At 31.3% G+C, this 20101-nt stretch overlaps 2 protein-coding genes across 4 annotated transcripts in view; one reads left to right on the forward strand and one right to left on the reverse strand.

Moving 5' to 3' along the window:
- Positions 1–17319, forward strand: part of LOC118184900 (carboxypeptidase D-like) — a 150516-nt gene extending 133197 nt beyond the window's left edge. Inside the window, exons 25-27 of one of the 2 annotated variants that reach the window (XM_035354629.2) lie at positions 1519–1759; positions 9874–9906; positions 15563–17319. In XM_035354629.2, the coding sequence (XP_035210520.1) occupies positions 1519–1759; positions 9874–9906; position 15563 (275 nt within the window). In that variant the 3' untranslated portion in view covers positions 15564–17319. The remainder of the gene's footprint in view (positions 1–1518; positions 1760–9873; positions 9907–15562) is intronic. The other variant, XM_035354628.2, reaches the window with a different exon arrangement.
- A 132-nt stretch (positions 17320–17451) lies between these two features.
- LOC118184901 (transmembrane protein 248-like) overlaps positions 17452–20101 on the reverse strand; it is a 71926-nt gene continuing 69276 nt past the window's right edge. For both annotated transcript variants that reach the window (XM_085810474.1, XM_085810473.1), the window contains exon 7: positions 17452–17549. In XM_085810474.1, the coding sequence (XP_085666600.1) occupies positions 17532–17549 (18 nt within the window). In that variant the 3' untranslated portion in view covers positions 17452–17531. The remainder of the gene's footprint in view (positions 17550–20101) is intronic.

Here is a 20101-nt window from a genome sequence, read left to right on the forward strand (position 1 = left end):
GCTGCCCTAAAAAGAGAGAAAGTGAAATCAGAGGATGAGAAATCTGACAAATAAGATGATTCTGGCATTACAAAATTATTTTTCCTAATTTTTCCCTCTTCTTCTTTTTTGTTACAATACCCTTTGCTCAAAGTGTGGTTTGCATTGAATAGTTAAAATGTTGTTGTAATTCTGTTTGCACTACAACACAAATCATTTCATAATGGCTGATGTCACTTAATGTTACTTAACTTCCGTAGTTATTACGCTAATACACTGTAATAGTCAATTTAAGGTAGTGTACGTTTGACACATATGACATAATTTTTCTGGGAACATTTTGAATAGAGGGGTGCACTGAAAACTTTTTTTCTTATGTAAGTATCAATTATTACAATTATATTTTGACTTCCAGCTGCAGAGTTGTAACTAAGGAAGAAATTATTTTCAGTCTACTTTTAGTGGTTCTTGTATTCTTCTGTTTGGATATTTTTATATTGAAAAATTATTCACTTGTCTGCAGGATAACTTGCTAGAAATAATGTAAACATCTATCTAAAATTGTCAAAGAGTAATTAGTCATGCATTGCTGATTATATACTTTCAGTATTCAATAGCATATCGTGATATATCTTAAAAATTACAGGAATGAAATTGTGAACTATGTCAGTTAATATGTTACAAGTCTAGTTAAGTGAAGCAAATTTTGAAGTGCACTTATGTTGCAAACAGTGTGTGTTATATACAAGAAGGTTGAATAAATGGAGTAAGCAAGATGCTGCAAAACTGAAGTTAATGATGTGATGTCATGACTTATTATGGCTCCTGTGTAGCATTTTGTTTTCTAAATATTAAGTAGAAAATTATTTAGATTAAGTATTAAAATAAGAGTGGAAGACTTACAAACCTTCAATGTTGAATAATTTGCATATAAACATCATTAATCAGAATGTAAACAAGCCAAGAAGGTGTCAGCTAATGGCTGTAACGTAGTAACCATGATGCAGCCATTAGCTGACTTTAGTATAAATTATATTGATACTTTGGGGTAGATTATTTAGTGTAACACCATGTAATTTAGAACACATTTTCAGTTTTGTAAATTGATTTAGCCTACAAATTCTGTACACTAAAATTTTGGTAGCACTATAAAATTGATGATTGGAGTGATCATATTTATCCAAAAATTTTAATTTTATGAAATTAATTAAGTATATTATTAAATATGTTTTATGTACTCAAATAAATTGTTTCAAGAAGAAAACTACATATTTATGTTTCTTAAAATTCATGTAGTAAAAATATGCATGAAGATCAAAGTTTCTATTTTTTTTACGTAAAAATGTTAAACATAATGTGAAATATATCAGTGTTAATTTGAACATAATTCCATTTGATGTTCTGAATAAGTTAATCTGTGCCTAATTTATTATATGAAATTATGAGAGACTATGGAGGAACTACATAAGAATTTATTAAGAGGTATTTGATATGCTGTGGTCTCAAATTTGTTTTAATTCTAGTATTATTAATTTCCAGGTTCTGTTGGTTTATTTTTGTTGGTGGCCATAATGTGTATTTACAGTACCATACTATACAAAAAGCGTCGAGGTTATGCCTTCCATAAACTTGATCAAGGACAGTGTTTATTTGATGATGAAGAAAATGATGTCTTAAAATTAGGTTCTAAAATAGGACTGCTGAAAACTTCTGAGTATTATGATGATAGTACTTCTGAAGATGAAATTTACAATACTTATGCTTGGCGAAATGGTCGTAGGTAAGTAGAAAAGCAAACAATATTTTTGTTGTGTTATATGTTTTTAAGTTGCTTAGTATAATTTTATAATAAAAATAATTAATATATAAAGAGAGGTATAAGAAAAATATCTAGTTAAAAGTATAATAAACTTCAGTCATATAAAACTATAGAGAGCAGATAAATAAATTTCAAGTAGTCAAGAATTTGGCTTATCAAGAAAATTTAACATTTTGAATTTCAGGTTGACTTATAGAAATTCCCTTGTATATTGTTTATTTTCATGTACTTTGAATTTAAAATACTTGTTTGCATTTATAAATTCGTAATGAATTTTGAAAATTTTAGTTTGATTTTTCATGGTTTTAAGTTATCTCTGTAAAAATTTTAAAGTCATCAATCTGTGCTGTAAAACATTATGAATCATCACTTTTTCCCATAACTTTTTTGGTTCAATTATCATAGCCAACCTTGGGTGCAGCATTTTTGGGTATCCTAAGTGCAGAGCCAGTTTCAGCCATAGCAGGGCCCAACTGGATCCTTTTCACGGGGCCCCCCAGTTAAATAAGAAAACAAAAAATTTCAAACAATTTGTTTTTATTACATGATTACCAATTTTTTTATTTTATTACTATTTTCTCATTTTTTTTTCAATGAATTCTTCTATAATATGATTTAAATCTAAATTACGATATTCCTGTCATTCAATTAAAATTATAGCCAAGTTATTTAACCTGTCTTAGGTTGTTGTTGACCTGAAATACCTGAAGTGTTTCAGTCTCGAAAATGATCGCTCACCTGATGCAACATTTACTGGTATTGTTAACACACAAGAGCAATAAATAAATTGTAGATCTTTTGTTTTCACTCAAAAATTTAAATATTTTCAAAGCTGTTTCACAGTGCATCAGAATTGTTTATTTTATTGTCTCTATTTCTTCTGCCAATATATAACCATCTAAGTCTGACTCCTTGACGTACTGAACTCTACCTCCTTTTTTTAATTTAATTATCATCACAGTTATTTCAAAATTAGCCACTTTATTTATTTATTTATTTTTAGTTGCACTTTATTCATTTGATTAAATCTTGTTAAAAAACCAAATAAGTGAGTGACTTTTTAATTGCTCTAATTTTTGGCAACTCTGTTGCCTTATCCAGTTTCAGATTTTAAAAATGTATATTAAATTATTCTACTGGATTGTCATTAGTTCATCATCTGTTTCATAATTAAAGTGCCTGTTTCTTTCTTGGAGTTTTTTACTGGATAATAGTGGAATAATTTCCATAATAATAATAGTGGAATAATTTCCAAATTTTTTACAAATTTTTCTTCATTGCTGAAAACATTTTTGAGTCCAATATTTTTGCATTGCATGAACCAACATAAAAACATTCTTAAGATGAAAGAGCCATGAAAATGTCTGCTGAAGAAATTTGAAGTTCTTTGCTTATGATGTTGATATTCATAATCATGTCAAAAAAGTATGAATTTATAATCTGTAATTGAATTTTCAAGAGGTTCTGCTTCCCTTTTAATTTGTGAATATGTAGAGTTTACTGATATTTCAACAAGCACATCGTAGAATTTACCTAGGTGGTATTTTACTGCTTTAACACTGAATATGACATTTCTACCTTGTATCACAAGGAGGTTTGATGGTAAGATGCATATGTTTCAAGTGTACTTCACATCTTTTTTTAAATGGTGAAAATATAACATAAAGATATTGAAATATACCAAAAAATATCCATAGGTCATATTTTAGATATGTTTTTGAAAACTAAATTATAGTTCTGTTATGCACATATTTGAAAAATATGCTCAAGAATTTTAAGAGACTTGCCTGAACTATAGAATCCTTTCCCTTCATATTGGATCACCCATTCTTATAACCTTGTCCTCTTACACATCATTGATATCCAGTCCTAAAGATTTATTTTCTCATTTCAAAACATGATATAAACTTTGTTTAGAACTGTCATCAATACGGATAAATTTAATGAATTGCTCATTAGCATTGACAATTGAGCGTGACAGTGTGTATCAACTAAGACATATCTGACAGTAAGAGACATTTGTTCTTGATGACTGATATCTGGAGTACAATTAAGAATTATAGCAAAATATTTTCCAAATTTTATTCAATCTGTTTTTTTTTTTTTTTTTTTTTTTTTTTTTTTTTTGTTTTGAATTTTATTTCCCATTAAATTGATAATTTTATTTGAATTGTTTTGCTAAGATTAATTCCTTTTATTACGATTTGCTGGACCTTCAGAGGATCATCTTGATGAAACGAGTACCACAATCCTGGAGCCTCAAGCATCCACTCTCTTCTATGTCTTCCCTCCTTTTTGCTATAATTTTTCCCTTCCCTTGTGGTTTTCATCTTTGGAGGTTGGGGCTTGTCATCAGAAGCTGTTACAGCTCTTGTCTTAAGTTTTAGAGTGGCTAGAAAACTGCTCGCATTTGCCGTGCATGGAAACCTGCGTTGTTAGAAAAAAGGTTTCTGTTATTTGAGGAGCAAGGTACTGTCCCTAACACATGCTTTATCCTCTGCTTCAGCTAAACAGGAGGCATTTAGTCGTCCTCATTGGTGTCAATTGGCTGGTTTCCCATTTTTAGTTTTGGCAGCTAGGCAATAAGTTTTCAGGAGTACCCACTTTTGGGAAAACTAGCTGAGGGCTTCAATTTGCATATTCGTCTAGCTAGCCCTAACACAGGAATCTGTGTTTCCTTGTTAGGCTCCCTGGTTCAACCCTTCCATTTGAGTCTTATAATGGGGATTTTAACATGCTTGAGCTAAAGAGAACTTTGTTGCAAACACATAGATCTAGTCTGGGTCCAGTTGGTGTCAATTATGAAAGTTCATATAGTTGCATTTGTTTTTATGATAATTTAAAATTTTAATTTTAATTTTTATGTTTAAAGCATATTTTAATTATTTTCTCAATAAAATTAATTTTATTATTCACCAAGAAAGACTGTTCTAAAATAAAAATATTGCTGATTCAAAACATCATCTGAATACACACATTATAGTTGATTTTCACCTGCAAAAGAAAAAAAGGTTAAAAGGTTGCCAATATGTGGTCTAGCATATACGTGAACCAAATAATAAAAATTCCAGATTTGAAAATACATATTTACTGATAATGTAGTAAGTAATGTTTACTTTTCCTTTACCAATATAATTATTCTGGCCTGCTTATGCAAATTATCCTTATGTATATCAGCAGTCACCATGTTAGCTATTGGTTTTTAAAATTCAGTAGGTATTAAACCTTTGGCAGTAGCATTATCAAGCAATCAAGATTATACATGTATTTTTGTGATGAATACCAAAGTTGTTTTAACTGTTGCAGTCTAACAGTGATGCATAATTTAGGGGGTAACAATATTTTTAGAAAATAGAAAGGTATAAAGTGATAGCATTTATGAGTCTCAGAGACTGCACTGGGACAAAAAAAAAAAAAAAAATAGTTACTGGTCTGTTTCCCATTATGGAGTTTTTCAGCAGCAATCTTATTACTTATCTGCCACATCTTATGCTCTGTTGTCCTTGTGCTTCCCAGGAGAAAACATGCTAAATGTAATCTTTCCTTCTTTGTGTGCGTGCAATGTATTCTTTTAAAAATTTGCTAAAATTCTATTTTGCATTTAATTTACGCATATCATAAATAGATAATCCTATATATGTATTACTTATTTTTTATTATTAATCTTCTCCAAAGACTTGAGTTCTTAATCAGAACTTTACATTAAAGAAAAATATTATAAGGGTAGAATTCTAAAGTTTCTGGAATTGCTAGATACTGTTCTCTTCCCCCACCCCCACCCAAAATAAGTTTTACATCATTTTGTGGGTAATACTTTCATATAATTGAAAGCAAATTTTAAATCAGAATGTCAGATCATTTAATTTTAAATTCATTTAAATCAAACAACTTTGCATTTAAGGTGTATAAAAGTGAAGTTTTAATGGTCATTAGTTTAATTCATTTTGAAGGGAAAATTGAAATTGAAATCAAATCCAGGTTGAATGCCGCTTTTGAGAAATTGATTGATTTCATTTTCTATAGTGAGTTTTCGGATTTTGAAATTTATGCATAGCTGAATTCTCACATCTGTTAAACCACATGCAAGATGTTCAAAAACAGCTACAACATCAGAAGTTGTGTATAAAATCTGTAATATGCTTTGTGAAAATGGGCAAATAAAAGCATAAATGAATAGTTCACATTTTATATAAAGAATTAAATTTAAAACATTTTCTGCAGTGTGGGTCAGTTCTGTGATGAAAACAGTTAGTATGAACTAAAGAATGTTTTTGTTCTAGTCAGCCCTGAGCAAAAACTCTTGAATTCAAATCTCAGTTGAATATAAGTTTTCATGAAGAATTCAAAACAAAATTGCTATCATAACAGCAGACTGTGAGTTATTTTTAAAGAAAATAAAAATCATTCTCTTGGCTAGAAAGTTGATGTATTGGTTTTTTGGAATACCAAAAGAATTGTGCTTATTGATTACATAAGAAGGTGAGAGGAATGTTACTACCCGATCTTTAATACTTCTGGATAAGCTGAAAGCAACAATTTTAGAATAGCATTCGGGCGTGGTCTAAAAGAAAGTGTTGTTTCACTGCAATAATGCTTTCAGTCATTAAAATGCAGCTGCACAGCAAAAACTGAACACAGTGAAGCTCAAAATCCTTCCATATCTGTTACATTCAACTGATCTGGCTCTTTTTAGCTTCCATCTGTTCACAGTTTAGTGGGCCCACCAGTGGCCAAGCAGTAAATTCTAGTAGCTCCGTCTGAGGTTCAAATCCTATAGCAGGCTGGCTGCATGGGCGTTTTCGTGATTTCCCCATGTGTAATGTGTATATGAGCAGTTTCCCTAAGAAAGTCCTCTACGAAGGCATTCCTCCCATTTGGAAAATAACCCTCAAGTGTTCTGCCATAATCAAATAAACCAATCGCAAAGTTCATAACAACCCTGGCTGGAAAGAATTTTTTGTTAATCTTTACACTGCCGGTGAGTGATGTATGTTAAGTGAGCATTTAAAAATACCTAATGAGATAACATTAGCTTAAATCTACAGTATATGCCCCAGCACCCTTAAATTAAAAAAAAGGGGGAAATATTTTTTAAAATCAGATTTTGTTAAATGTATACTACAATACAAAGTCCAAGAAGTGGACGTCCAATATCTGGAATGATCTAAAATCTGGACCTTCAAAGTTTATCGCATATTTATCAATTCATGACAGCTTCAGTAATGACTCATACAGCGATGTCTAAACTTTTTTTTTATATTAATAATTGAATAACAAGAATGGAACCTTTTTAAGCTAACATTACGATTGGTGATGATTATAGATTTTTAAATGCTCTAAGAAATGTTGATGAGGAAAAATTCAACAAAAATTTCTTTTCATATGCTAAAAATAGATTTTGTTAACGAAACTCATAGGCTAAAAGATTACATTTAGTGCTTTTTTAATTAAGAATAACTGATATGTTATTCACTATAAACCCACAATCGGCGGCAGAATATGGCTGCACCGGATGGCAGAATTTAGGGAAGACAAAATTTTTGGAATTTGGGGAAGCACCGAGTGGCAAAATTAAGGGATGAGAAGTTTTTTAATAATTTAGGGAAAGCGCTGGGATCCTAAAGTTTAGGCACTGCGAAAATTTAGAACTTAGGAAGGTGCTTTGTACCAGAATTCAGGAACCGCAGAGACTGTACCTTGTGGTATCTAGGCGCCGTCTAGATAAAGCCTTAAGTATATGTGGGGGTTTATTTATTCAGAACTCATATTAGTTTTAAGCATGTGCAATAAATAGATGTAGATCAGATATAGATCAGAGAAATAGATGTAGCATCGCAAGATCATGGGGGTATAGTAAATAACTAAGCTAATACAATTCAGGCTTAATTTAGAACACAATAGGAGAAAGACAAAATTTAACAGACAACTTGTCTTTCATCACCAGTCTTATGATACATAGCCAATAATGTATAGCGGATGCCATTAAGCTAGTCTAAAATAATCTTTACTGATTCTAAGGCATTTCAGTTGAAGTTTTAGTGGAAGATAATATATCCATATTAGTCTTCCCTCCAAATTGTATGTCCGTCATTCAGCCTATGAATAGTGCGTGAACTGAAATGCAAATATAAAGTAGCATTTTTAAAATCCATGTTAAATTTCTTGAACAATGTCAAGATCATTCAAGAATTTTTGAAATATTTTAGCATAAAATCTGCTGTGTGGAGCATCGCAAGATCATGGGGGGGTCTCCAGATACATTAAAAAATGCTTGGCATAATTTATGGCCAGCTACCATATTTCATGGTGAGGACGATGAAGATGATAGCTGCGAATTTGAAGGTTTTCAGATATTGCAAACTAAAGGTGAAATTTTCCAGTTAATGGATTTTGTAAAGAAATGTGAAGAAGCGGTAATAAATGAAGATGATAGAACAGAAGTTTTTCATTGCGATGACAATGCCCCAATCATTAAACAGTTAACGGATGGCAAAATCAGTAATATGGTTCTAGATCCAGAAAATACCGTTACCAATAGTGAAGAAAGTGACATAGAGGTTATTGAAAATTTATCTCTATTGACAAGTTAGTCAGTATTCTCAACACAGCCAAGGTGTAATTTCTAAAATTAGAAATGCCTGAGCCCTATGGAAGACTGTTAGCAGAGAGGCACAAAAATAAATAAATAAAATGACTATTAAAATCATTAATAATTTAAAAATTAAATAGTTAGTTTTTACGAAATTAATTATTATTTAATTAAATGAAATTAATTATTATTATTAAAATAGTGAAATAATTAAAGATTAAAGTAATTAAATAATTAAAATGTAAAGAGATAAATTAAAATTTAATAAGCGATTTTTAATATATGCAAAAAATAAAATTTTCACAATTTTCTACTGAAATTGTTGTTTAGTTACATAAAAGAAGTGCCAGAGCCTTCTGATTTAGGGCTCCAGTGCGATCCGGCTAGAATTGTGATTTATCCCAAAAACTAAGATACCGGACCCGGGCACTGGCGCAATTCAAGCTCTGGACACAGCAATTACGGGACTTGAACAGTAGAACTTTGTAACTGAACAAGAAATTATGTCTGTTTATAGAATTAAAGAGAAAGTGCTAGCACAAAAAACAAAGAAACTTAAACAACTTACATTGAAAGAAATGTTTAATAAAGTAAACAAATATATATTAAGCTCTTTTTGTGTGTGTAAACTTTGATACCGTTTTGATCATAAATGCTGTTTATTTCATAAATTACAATTTCATATTTTAATTGTATAATTTCTGATTGCCATCTTACTAGATTTAAATTGATGATCTAATATCCGGAAAAATCCCAAATCCGGAATCACCGAAGTCCTGACGAGTCCGGATCTCGGACTTTATACTGTACATAAAATTAGAAATATTGTACAATACTCGCAAAAAATTAAAATCTGTTAAAAAATAATTTGGTAGTGAAATAATTAAATGAAGTAGTGACTGATGTAAATGATTATTTTAAGGATCCTATAGAAAGTCACTTCTAAGAGGAAACTGAAAAGTAGGAAAAACATTTCGCTAAGTATAATAAACTTTGATTATGTTGAAAAATAAAATATCTCTGTAATGATTTTTTTTCTTTTCTTCTTCTCCCCCCCCCTCACAGAAACTTTTTATTCAGTTGCCATAATTCCTAATAATTACATAGCTAATGTATTGAGAAAAGCCCATCATATTTTTAGATGCCAGAAATTTAAGTTTTTTAATTAATTTATTGTAGTTAATCTGTTAGGGACAAAAACTATTTACTGACTTATTACTGTTTACTTCTGAAATTAAAAGAAGGAAAAAAAAATTATTTCCCTGAAGTGAAAAACTTTGTTATGTGCATGTACCTTAAATTTTAGTTTTGTTCATTTTATGTAACTGTATTATGTATGTATGTAAAAATTCTAAAAAATGTTCTGTTTTATGCGTTCTATGATGCATAAATGTTTGTGCTTAATTTCCTTTGTCTGCATGCATGATTTGAATTCATATGTATTCCTTTTAATTAACACATAGAATTTTCTTTCATACTAATACAGGTCTTCTAACCATACTAACATTAATGAAAAATGGTAAGTTCTTTTCTTAAAAATATCTGACATTTAATGTATATGTATATGTCCAGAGCAAGATTAGTTGTACTAATTTTAACTTAAACCCTTATCATAAATTGTGGCACGAAAATTAGAAGATCATAACTTTTAAAAACTTGTAAAGTAATTGATCCTAATGGAGAACTTGTACAAAATCTTGAACTCACAAAAATATATATGCATGTAATGATATTTTTAAATCAATTGATTAAATTAAATTCTAATCATATTGCTTAATAATGTGTTGGCAGTTTTCTACCTAAATTGCATCCCTGTTCCTAAATTTTGGTGAAATCCTTTCTTTGTTATAAATTATATTAACCTGTTGCCACCCGCTAAATCGCCAAACTCATAAATCTGTCACATTACATAAAGTCCTTAAGAACACTCCTGATGAGAAGTTAGCATCACCTCATGATTTCAATTAATATCGCTGATTAGATGAGCACCATGACGCACACATATCTATAAATAGGGCCTCTCCTCGAGGTACAGGAGGAACACTTGTGAGATGGATCCTAAAATAAATGTATCACTTTATATTTCAAAATTTGTCTCATTCCTGTTGCCCCGGCTGCACAATACAAATAATGTATGAGATTCTACATTTCATGCATCTAGAAGGAAACAAACTACTATCACGAAACTTAACATGTATGTAGTGCATGAGGTGATAAACAGATGATTACAAATCAATAAGTAATATAGTCACCTCTGGCAGATATACAAGACAAAACAAGGCGTGGCATTTAATGAAGTAGGTCATCTATGACCCCCTGCAGAAGATCATGCCATAATCTTGGCAACTGGGCAGTTAATTCACCAACATTCCAGGTTGGTTGCAGTTGCCTTCCAAGCATATCCCAAATGTGCTGTATTGGCGAGAGGTCTGGTGACTTGGCAGCCCATTAGAGTATGTCATATCCTATTGTGCAGTATGCATATGAGTGTTGCCTTGCTGATAAATGGCACCTGGGTGACTTGATAGCATGGGCACTACAACCAGCATTAAAATATCGTCCACATAACTGTGAGCAGTCATAGTGCCTTGAAGGACAACTAGAGTTGACCAAGTGTCCCAACAAATTGCTCTCCACACTGTCAAACCTTGTGTAATTGCGGAATGCTGCTTGACAACAAATGCTGAATTAGATCGTTGGCCTGGCAGCTTCCACATGTGTGTGTATTGGTCAGAAGCACTGAGACTGAATTGGGATTCTTCACTGAAGATCACATGCCTCCAGTCCGTCACACTCCAGCTAGCCCGAATTCAGCAAAAATCCAATCGACACTGCCTATGGTGTGGGGTCAGTGGTGCACATCTTAATGGATGTTGGCAGCATATACGAACATCGGCCAGTCTTCTCCGAAGTTGCTGCTCTTATAATTGGATAATCCTTGCACTCATTTATGTTCCTGGGGTGGCCTGACTATACATGACGGTAGCCTGTTCCTTCCGTAATCCATTGTCGCCAACACCATGCAACTATCATATACGTCTGATTGAGGTGGCAGCCAACCTGCTTCTCTACAGGCCTACTTTCTCAAAGACTTACAACTGTTTGTACTGCTGTCAGTTATGTCTCAGAGGCATCTTTAGACACAGTACTTCCCATTTAAGTCGACAGATTCATTTGAATAGCTCAACAGCAAGAGTAATCATGCTTTTAAACTCTCCCAGCTGAGCATCTCATATTTTCATAGTACATTTACCCTTGTCTCAATGGTGTTGAAATTTAAATCATTTGCATATCTCTTACCAGATTAGATCCCTGCCGAGTTTTGTGATTGTGGCTTGATTTCTTCTAGGTGCATATAGTTTTTGTGACTGAGCATATATTTGACATTTCTTAAAGACTCTTCTGGATATGAATGTACAGAAAGTACGCAAACTTTTTTAAAAAGTACAAGATATTTAAATTAAATAACTTCTAGGCACATGCTTTAGGATAAAAACTACCCCTAGCTTGAAAAAAATTCCAGTAAACAAGCTATCCATTGCCTGTCACTTTCTTATCTACCTTTTATGAAAGAGATGTAGTGCTGGAGAACCAGTTTGATTGACATCAATTTGCAAAAAATTTATAATTATTTTCTGTCTCAAACCTCTCCCCTTTATGTAACATAATCTGTTGCTATTCATATAACTTGCATTTAACTTGGAGGGGAACATTTATTCTCGGTGTGTACTAACAGTTGAGCTTATGTGTTTACAAGTTAACAAAGCATCATAGTAATATCTAAAAATTTACAGGATAAAAGCATTTTTAAGTATACTCATTTTTATTAATATCTAAGTAAAACTAAAATTGATGAGTAAAAATTAAATAATTTTGTGTGCAATACAAAAATAAATCCTGTGTCGTTTCCCTGCAAAATTTTTACAATAAAGCTGTTTTTATGAAACACACAAATTATGCATGTATGAAATGGGAGAATGTGAATATCAATGAAAAAAGGGGGATTCATTCTTTCAATTTGCACGTTTTTTTTTTTTTTAATTGCATATATTTATTCCATCATTGGAGATTCTGTCCTAGTTTTTGACGTTAAAAATGCAAGTTATTTTTAGAAGCATTTTGTATGATAAAGAAGAATGTCTTACAGTAATGTTCACAACCAGTGAGCAGTTAGCATAAGGCATCTTTAAGCGGTATTTAGATGCAAGGAAAACTGTCTTTAGATGTTGTTTGCAGTCTGAATTAAGAGCATTTTATGTAAGAACTCTTAAAGGTTATATGGTAAAATTAGACTGCATTATTTGGCATTCTGTTAATGAATATCAATGAAGCAAAGCCTAAAACATGTATTCTAGAATTACAACTTTAGGTGCTAAATTGTATGTGAAAACTATTTTCTTATTGTTTACTATATACACTAGTGTGCAAAAATTTAACAACTTTTCTAATTTTGGCCAGAATTCCACAAAAAATCAACTGGGAGACATGAAATTCATACTGCAGAGGCACAATGTAATACTTAAAGGATAAGAAAAGTATAGTAGCCCCCCCCAAAAAAAATAAATAATAATAAATAAATAAAATAAAATAGAACATATACAGTAAGGAACAAATCAAAATAAAAGGATTATTGACAGAAATGGCAGTGGTAAAACTGTCTGGCCAAGGGTGAGAACAACAAACCAAAGAGCCTTAGTAATGCAATGGTTGCATTGCATCATCTTTCAATACTGCACCAGATTATCTTTTACTTTTCCACTAATAATGGGGCAGCCATCCACTGGATTTATTTAGCTTTTCAGTCAAAAGCTCCATAATTAATAATAGCCCATACCTAAATAACTTTAAGCTTATGCCATATCTGCCAGGTCTCTCCTTGAGATACAAACCAAATATGTACATCTAAACAAGGGAAAGTTTTCAGCCAATTTATGGTAAGAAGTCTTACAGGAAAAGAGGGAGGCAGTATGTTCAGACAATTCAATTCTGCGCATTATATTATTTGCATGCACAAAATGAAGCATAATAGTTATACATATACCGAGATACAATATTCTAAAGGGACAAGTTGTAGCAGAATACATAATGATGAAATGTGGACGTGATAATATTTGCATGGCAAATGGCTATCTTGTTAAATTGGCGAGATACGCCAAACTAGCTATGATTTTGGCAAAAAAATCACTAAAAGTTGCCAAGCATTTTGGTCCATTCTCTTTATAACTATAATTGGTATTGTAATTGAATAGATGTTATTGATCCCTACATGTAACTATATCCAGCTATCATATGCCTTCCAGTAATTTTGAGAAGTGGAAGATACTAGAGATTTCTCAGTGCCTAGAGAAAACTATATAAGGCCGAAGAGAGTGTCAGTTTCTCAGTTGTTTAGTCCAATGTAATGTGGAATTATTGAGAGATATCTGTAGATTGAACTGTTACTACTGATTATACTATGTGATCCTGAGGAGAGCAGTACGAGTGTTTTTACGGAAAGTTTCATAACTGTAGAGTGTTTCTTTTGGTAAAATAAATTTTATCAAGCTATCATCGGTTCTATGTGCATTCAACCTATTACAAACTCAATGTATGCAATAATATGGATCACCTTTCTACTAAGTTTCATCATACTGATCGCAGAAAGTCCTTTTCAATATCATGGCTGTGTGTTGATAAATGAATTTGTTGCTTAAGTTTTGCACACCAGTGTATGTGTAAAACAATGATTCCCCCCTATTAAAATGTAAATATGAGCCAATTTCTTTTATCAAGACACATATTAAAGCTTAATCTTTAGTTCTGTATGATTACTATACAGTATAATATGATTTTTCTCTATTTTGTTTATATTCTTGATTTGAACAACCATGAAGTTGAATAATATAGAATCTTCCACTGAATTTCATGATTTATAATATGATTCGAACAAAATCATATATTATACTTACATAGGAAGGTGGACTGCTTCTCAAAATTGGAATTCTGTACATAGATTAGCACATGATATATGGAAATTAGTCATTGCACGTGTTGCATAATGGACGGATGTTGGAATCCATATGTTTAGTATTGCATAGTGTTTTCTGAGAATGATCAATACTCATTAGTTAATAATCACTACTCAAATGGGCACCTGTTTCATATTTGTACAAATGAGAACATATGAAATAAATCTACCTTTTGCAATTTTTTTTTCTTTTAAAAATATATTATCCACAAAAATATAGTAGACAAATTAATATAACCATAGAATTATGATATTGATAGTAAGTGTTTTTTTTTTTTTACTATCACTATCATAATAGTGATATGATTGATGATGATTTTTTATCATCAAACAAGATTAGATGTTGCGTACATGTGCTCTGTTATGCATTCTTGGGTAAATACTAGCTTTCCATTCTACTTCCCTCTCCACAGTTTAAAACTGGAATTAATGCCTCAATATTTTTTACTTCAAATTATTTCATATATTGTAAGAAAGCTTTCCTAAAGACAAACTAAAATAGAGAATTAAAAATTTTTATGACCTACTGCCAATAGTCAAGAGCATATCTGAAGTAACTATGGGGACAGCTATGGAAACCAGTTTGTTCTTTCCCATGTAAAGAAGAGACAACTCGCCAAACTCCTAACCATTTGTGCAAAAACCTGTCTATACTCAAATGGTACAGAGTTTCAAAAGACGTAAAGTAATGTCTCCTTTAATATTTTTTAGAGTTATGTAAAAACATACTTAAAAATGTTAATGCCTAAAATGTTAGGGAACTAGCCTAATCCCTCTAGTCTACTGTTAATGCATAATCCAAAATTAATACTGGAAAGTACATCTTACCACTTTTGTTTCACAGCAGACCTTATCTCATCATAGTTTTCTTACCTACCATTTTATTGCGTTAGCCAAATGCTTTTGACAATTTCCATGAATCTGATATTTTTGAACGACGACAAAATTATACTTGCTTTACTAGAATACCATCCCAATGCAAGCAAAATACCCCACTGTTACTGAATGCATTTCAAGGATATACTAGGTGGCAATACTTGCTTTCCTTCTCTTCATCAGAAATCCCTCAGTTCATTGATGGATTTGTATATAGTAATCAATAAAAAAGTTACATTTATCATTTAATCTATTTTTATACAATTTGATTTCACATACTTCTCTATTTCAGAAATCAGAACAAATGGTTCTCTGAGAAGCCATCTGATTACTGAGAAGGAAAAAGAAAAAAAAAATAGCCTCTGTTCCTGAGTTTAGACTATTGAAAAAAGTAATTTTTATATGTAACTTCTTCCCATACACACGAATAATATATATACACGTTTTTTAAGTCTTCCAAGTACTCCTAGAAAGAACGAAAATCAACATTTATAAGATTTTTTTAGAATTGCATGATAAAGCAGGATCCTTTGGGAGGAGAGATTTGCTAAAAGGATACGTAAGTTATTAATACTAAAGAATGTTTAGTCCCAATTACTGTGTTTGAATCTGTTTGCAAGAACTAATACTTGTTACTTTTTAATAATAATTTTAATTGAATTATTATTAAAAAATAATTCCTTTGTGGAATTTAGTTTAGTATATCTTTGTAATTAGTAGCAGAACTTGCTTAAATTATTTTATGTTACTCAGTTTGGGAAGATTTGATATTTTTTTTTTATTGTTTTGAGAGATTTATTGTACAAATACACTTCTTACTTTATGAAATCAGAATCTTATACTTAATTGAAAAATCACTTTTTATGTGCATTTAATGAAATTTCTTCTTATGTGCATTTAAAAATTTTCACTTTTGTTTTGTTTTTGCATATTACACCATGAAAATGCACACAGCATATATTTTTCATCGTAAAATCATATTATGTATACACTGTTTACTAAATGTATATGAAGTGAAAGATTGTGATTTTTCCTTAAGTATATAATAGATTGTGATTTTTCCTTAATACTCAATTTCTTATGAAATACGTATGAATGATCTGATATATATATGTGAATTGATATGTAGGGTAACTTCAATGAATCAACAATTACTCTTCATTAATCTGAGCAAGAAAAATATTCAAATATTGTTTAATTCACATTTTTTGAATTCCAGCAATGTGCAATTTTAAATTTGTAAAATATTTTATCAAAATTTTGAATGTTATAATCTGTGCTCTCTAAATATTGTATTATTTATATTTGTATAAAGTTTTTAAGAATGTACATAGCTATGTAGAACAGTGCATTATTTGAATTTATTTCAATTTTTTAAATGAAAAATATGCAGTATTCTCAATTTAAAGAATTCTCTTTATTAACATTTTATGACTTTACTTACAGTCTTATTAAAAAGGGGGGGGAAATCAGAAAATTTTTAGAAATTAATTTTGTTTTAATAAAATGTGAGCATATATGAGAAATTCATCATGAATATTTTATATTGTAAATATTGAGATTTAAGATATTTTTTTAATATCATAATCTTTTAAATTTTATAAAAGTATTCCTTTATTCTACATAAATTATACCTTCAATAAGCAGAATTTTTAAATAAATAAAAATGATTCTTAAACATATATATTTTTGTGATATATATGTACAGAAAATATAAATATCTGTGATTTTATTTTTTAACATTTATATACAGAAGAAATACCTGTGATTCCAAACTTTTTTATATTGTTGTGATTTGTATATAGAAAAAAATATTTTTTCAGCCTCCATTACATAACACTGTAATTGAATTTCAAGTTCAGTGCAACTAACTGTAAAAAGTGCAAAATGAAATGTTGTGGCATTACCTTTTGAAACTTTTACATTCATGTTATTTATGAACTGTGAATAGTCTAAGTTATTGAAATTATTTTATGTTGAAAAATATTGTAAATTGTTTTCTCTAATAAACTGTAATTTTAAAGTATCAATAAAGTTTTTGCAAAGTTATTTAGATTTTCAGATTCATGTTTTCCTGCAATACTCTTACAATTAAATTACAGACAGTACCCTTTTTTGTAGTAATCTCTCTCTCTTCAAAAAACATACTTATGTTAATATTAACGAATAAGGCACGTAAAAATTAACTAAAATATTTATTTTACAAATCAATCTTATTACAAGATAAATATATTTACATCTCTATTACAGTTTTCGTTGTTTTAAGCATCTAATGGAATCTGAAAGAAAAGGGAGAAAATACTTTTATTAATTCACAAAAAAATGGGGGTAGATAGAAAACATTTTTCAACAGAAAAATGTGTTCATGTACAGTAGACTCCTGATTATCCGCATCTGCCGCACAAAGTTTTTTTTACGAGCGTAAAGCAAAGAAAATAAAAATGTTCACAAAACTGAGCGAAATGTTAAATTTGCTAACATTGTGCTTATTTATAGCAAAAATATCCCAGGCCTTCTCGGAACCTTCCCCTCGGCCCCTCTGATGAGTAAGTGATTTCTTATTCACCCTTGCAGTGCCCACTCCACCGCCCTTTCTCATCTTAATCTTACTGACACATCCACTTCCTCCCACTCGCCATTGTTAGTTTAAGCCTGATAGTGTTTGCGAACCGGTCCGAGTTAAGTTCTTATCTTTTATTGTGTTCAGTGCTTGTGCTCTTTGGTTTTGTGTTTTTTGTTACCGAAATAAAATGTAAAGAAAACGAAAGAAGGTTGTGTTGACGATTGCACAAAAACTAGAATTAATTTCGAAAGTAGCAAACAGCACTACAAGGCAGCAGATGGATTACAGAATCGCAGAAACAACAGTGTGTGACATTCTAAAGCAAAAAGATAAACTGATGAACTTTGCATCAATGTCAGACAGTGCTTCCGCAATGAAAACGTGAAAAACTATGAAGGGTTCTACCTTTGATGAGCTAGACACGGCATTGATAGAGTGGTTAGCTCAAGTTCGAAAAGAGGATACTCCTGTAAATGGTCCTATCTTTGCGGCGAAGGCAAAAACCTTTCTCGAGTTTTTAGGCCTGAAAGGAAATTTTGATGCATCTTCTGGCTGGTTGACTCATTTTAAGCAGCGACATGCAATTCGAGAAATTGAACTTCGTGGGGAGAAACTTAGTGGTGACCAACAAGCAGCCGACGATTTCCACCATGAATTTGAAGAATTTGTTTAAAAAAAAGAGCTATCTTTTGAACAAATTTACAATGCCGACGAATCGGGACTTTTGTAGAAATGTCTTCCCACTCGCACTTTAGCATTTGAAAATGAATGTAAAGCGGCGGGTCATAAAAGCAACAAGGAAAGGATAACTATCATGTATTGCAGTAATGCTACCTGTGGACATAAACTTAGACTTGTTGTCATTGGAAAGAAAAAAAAAAAAAAAAATATCTTTCAAAGGCACAAGGACAGAAATTTTGCCCATTGATTACTGATTACTTTAACCAAAAACAAGTCATTGCAACAATGAAGAGGACATATGGAACCAAGTTGCTAATAACCAATATTGAAGACGGTTATGATCTGAAAGAGTTTTGGAAACACTACACAATCTTGGACAGCATCTACAATATTGCATCTGCATGGGACTCGGTGAAACCGTCAACCCTCATAAAATCATGGAGAAAACTCATGCCTAATGTTGAAGCCAACAACAAACCTAACCCCTTTGAGTTGTGAAGAAGAGAATGGATGTTGACACGCCCATGGCAACTCTTGCCGATATGGTGAAAACAGTTCCGGGTCTTGAGAACGTCGATGCTGAAAACATTAACGAATGGCTGGAGTGTGACGTCAATGAACCTGGCTTAGAACGCTTGACAGATGACAAAATTATGAAGAAAGCAAAGGGAGAGACTGAGAATGAAAGACAGCGAAGAAGAGCCCACTGTGCAGATGCGGAAGATGCACGAAGCGGCTTTGCAACAAGCCGACGGATTGCTGAGCTATTTGGAAGAACAAAACAACGCGGAATTGGCCGAGAAACTTATGCTACAAAATATTCAATCTCGGATCAAGAGAAAATGCTTCCAAAGGAAGAAGCAAACACTAATGACTGATTTCTTCAAAAAGGTGTAGTTTTATAATTATGCTTTTGTAATTACATAATACATTACAGTATTAAAACAGTACATATGTATTAATTTTTTTTTTGTGTATCCTTGACGCCTCTCGTAAGTATACAAAGTACTTTTCTGTTTTCATTAACAAAATGCATTTTAGGTTAGTTTTGAGTGATATATAAAATATTAAATGTTAGTTAAACATTTTCTGCTGTTTATTTTACGTTTTATTGTATATAAAATGAGTTTTCAAAGTTAGAATGACTGTTTTTTTCTTTTGCTACACCCGTTTTTAGCTTTTTTCCGTATTATCCGCGATTTTTGTTATCTGCGGCGGCCGCGCCACCCAATTCTGCGGATAATCAGAAGTGTACTGTACACTGTAAAATAATAATTATGTGGATATACTCCATCAAAAGTCATTTGTTAACTGATTGAAAAGCTATGGGAATAATGAGAACAAACAGGCATTTATCTTGAAGGATGCCTGTAACTACCATAACAACACAGAATGGAGACCTGGCTTCCTATTACTAATACCAACGTTAAAAGAAAATAACCTATGTTGGCTGATGTAAGTTTTCAATCGATGTCCAGTGGTGTAATTATGTTAATCATCTATGACTAAACTGTGTATAGGTTAGTGCATGAAATATGCATATTAGATGATTAATAAAGTGTTGTACAATTGACACATGTTGAAATT

The sequence above is a fragment of the Stegodyphus dumicola genome, chromosome 2 (assembly GCF_044657685.1).
Source record: "Stegodyphus dumicola isolate Sdum_Otavi_A_Nest chromosome 2, ASM4465768v1".
NCBI lineage: Eukaryota > Metazoa > Arthropoda > Arachnida > Araneae > Eresidae > Stegodyphus > Stegodyphus dumicola.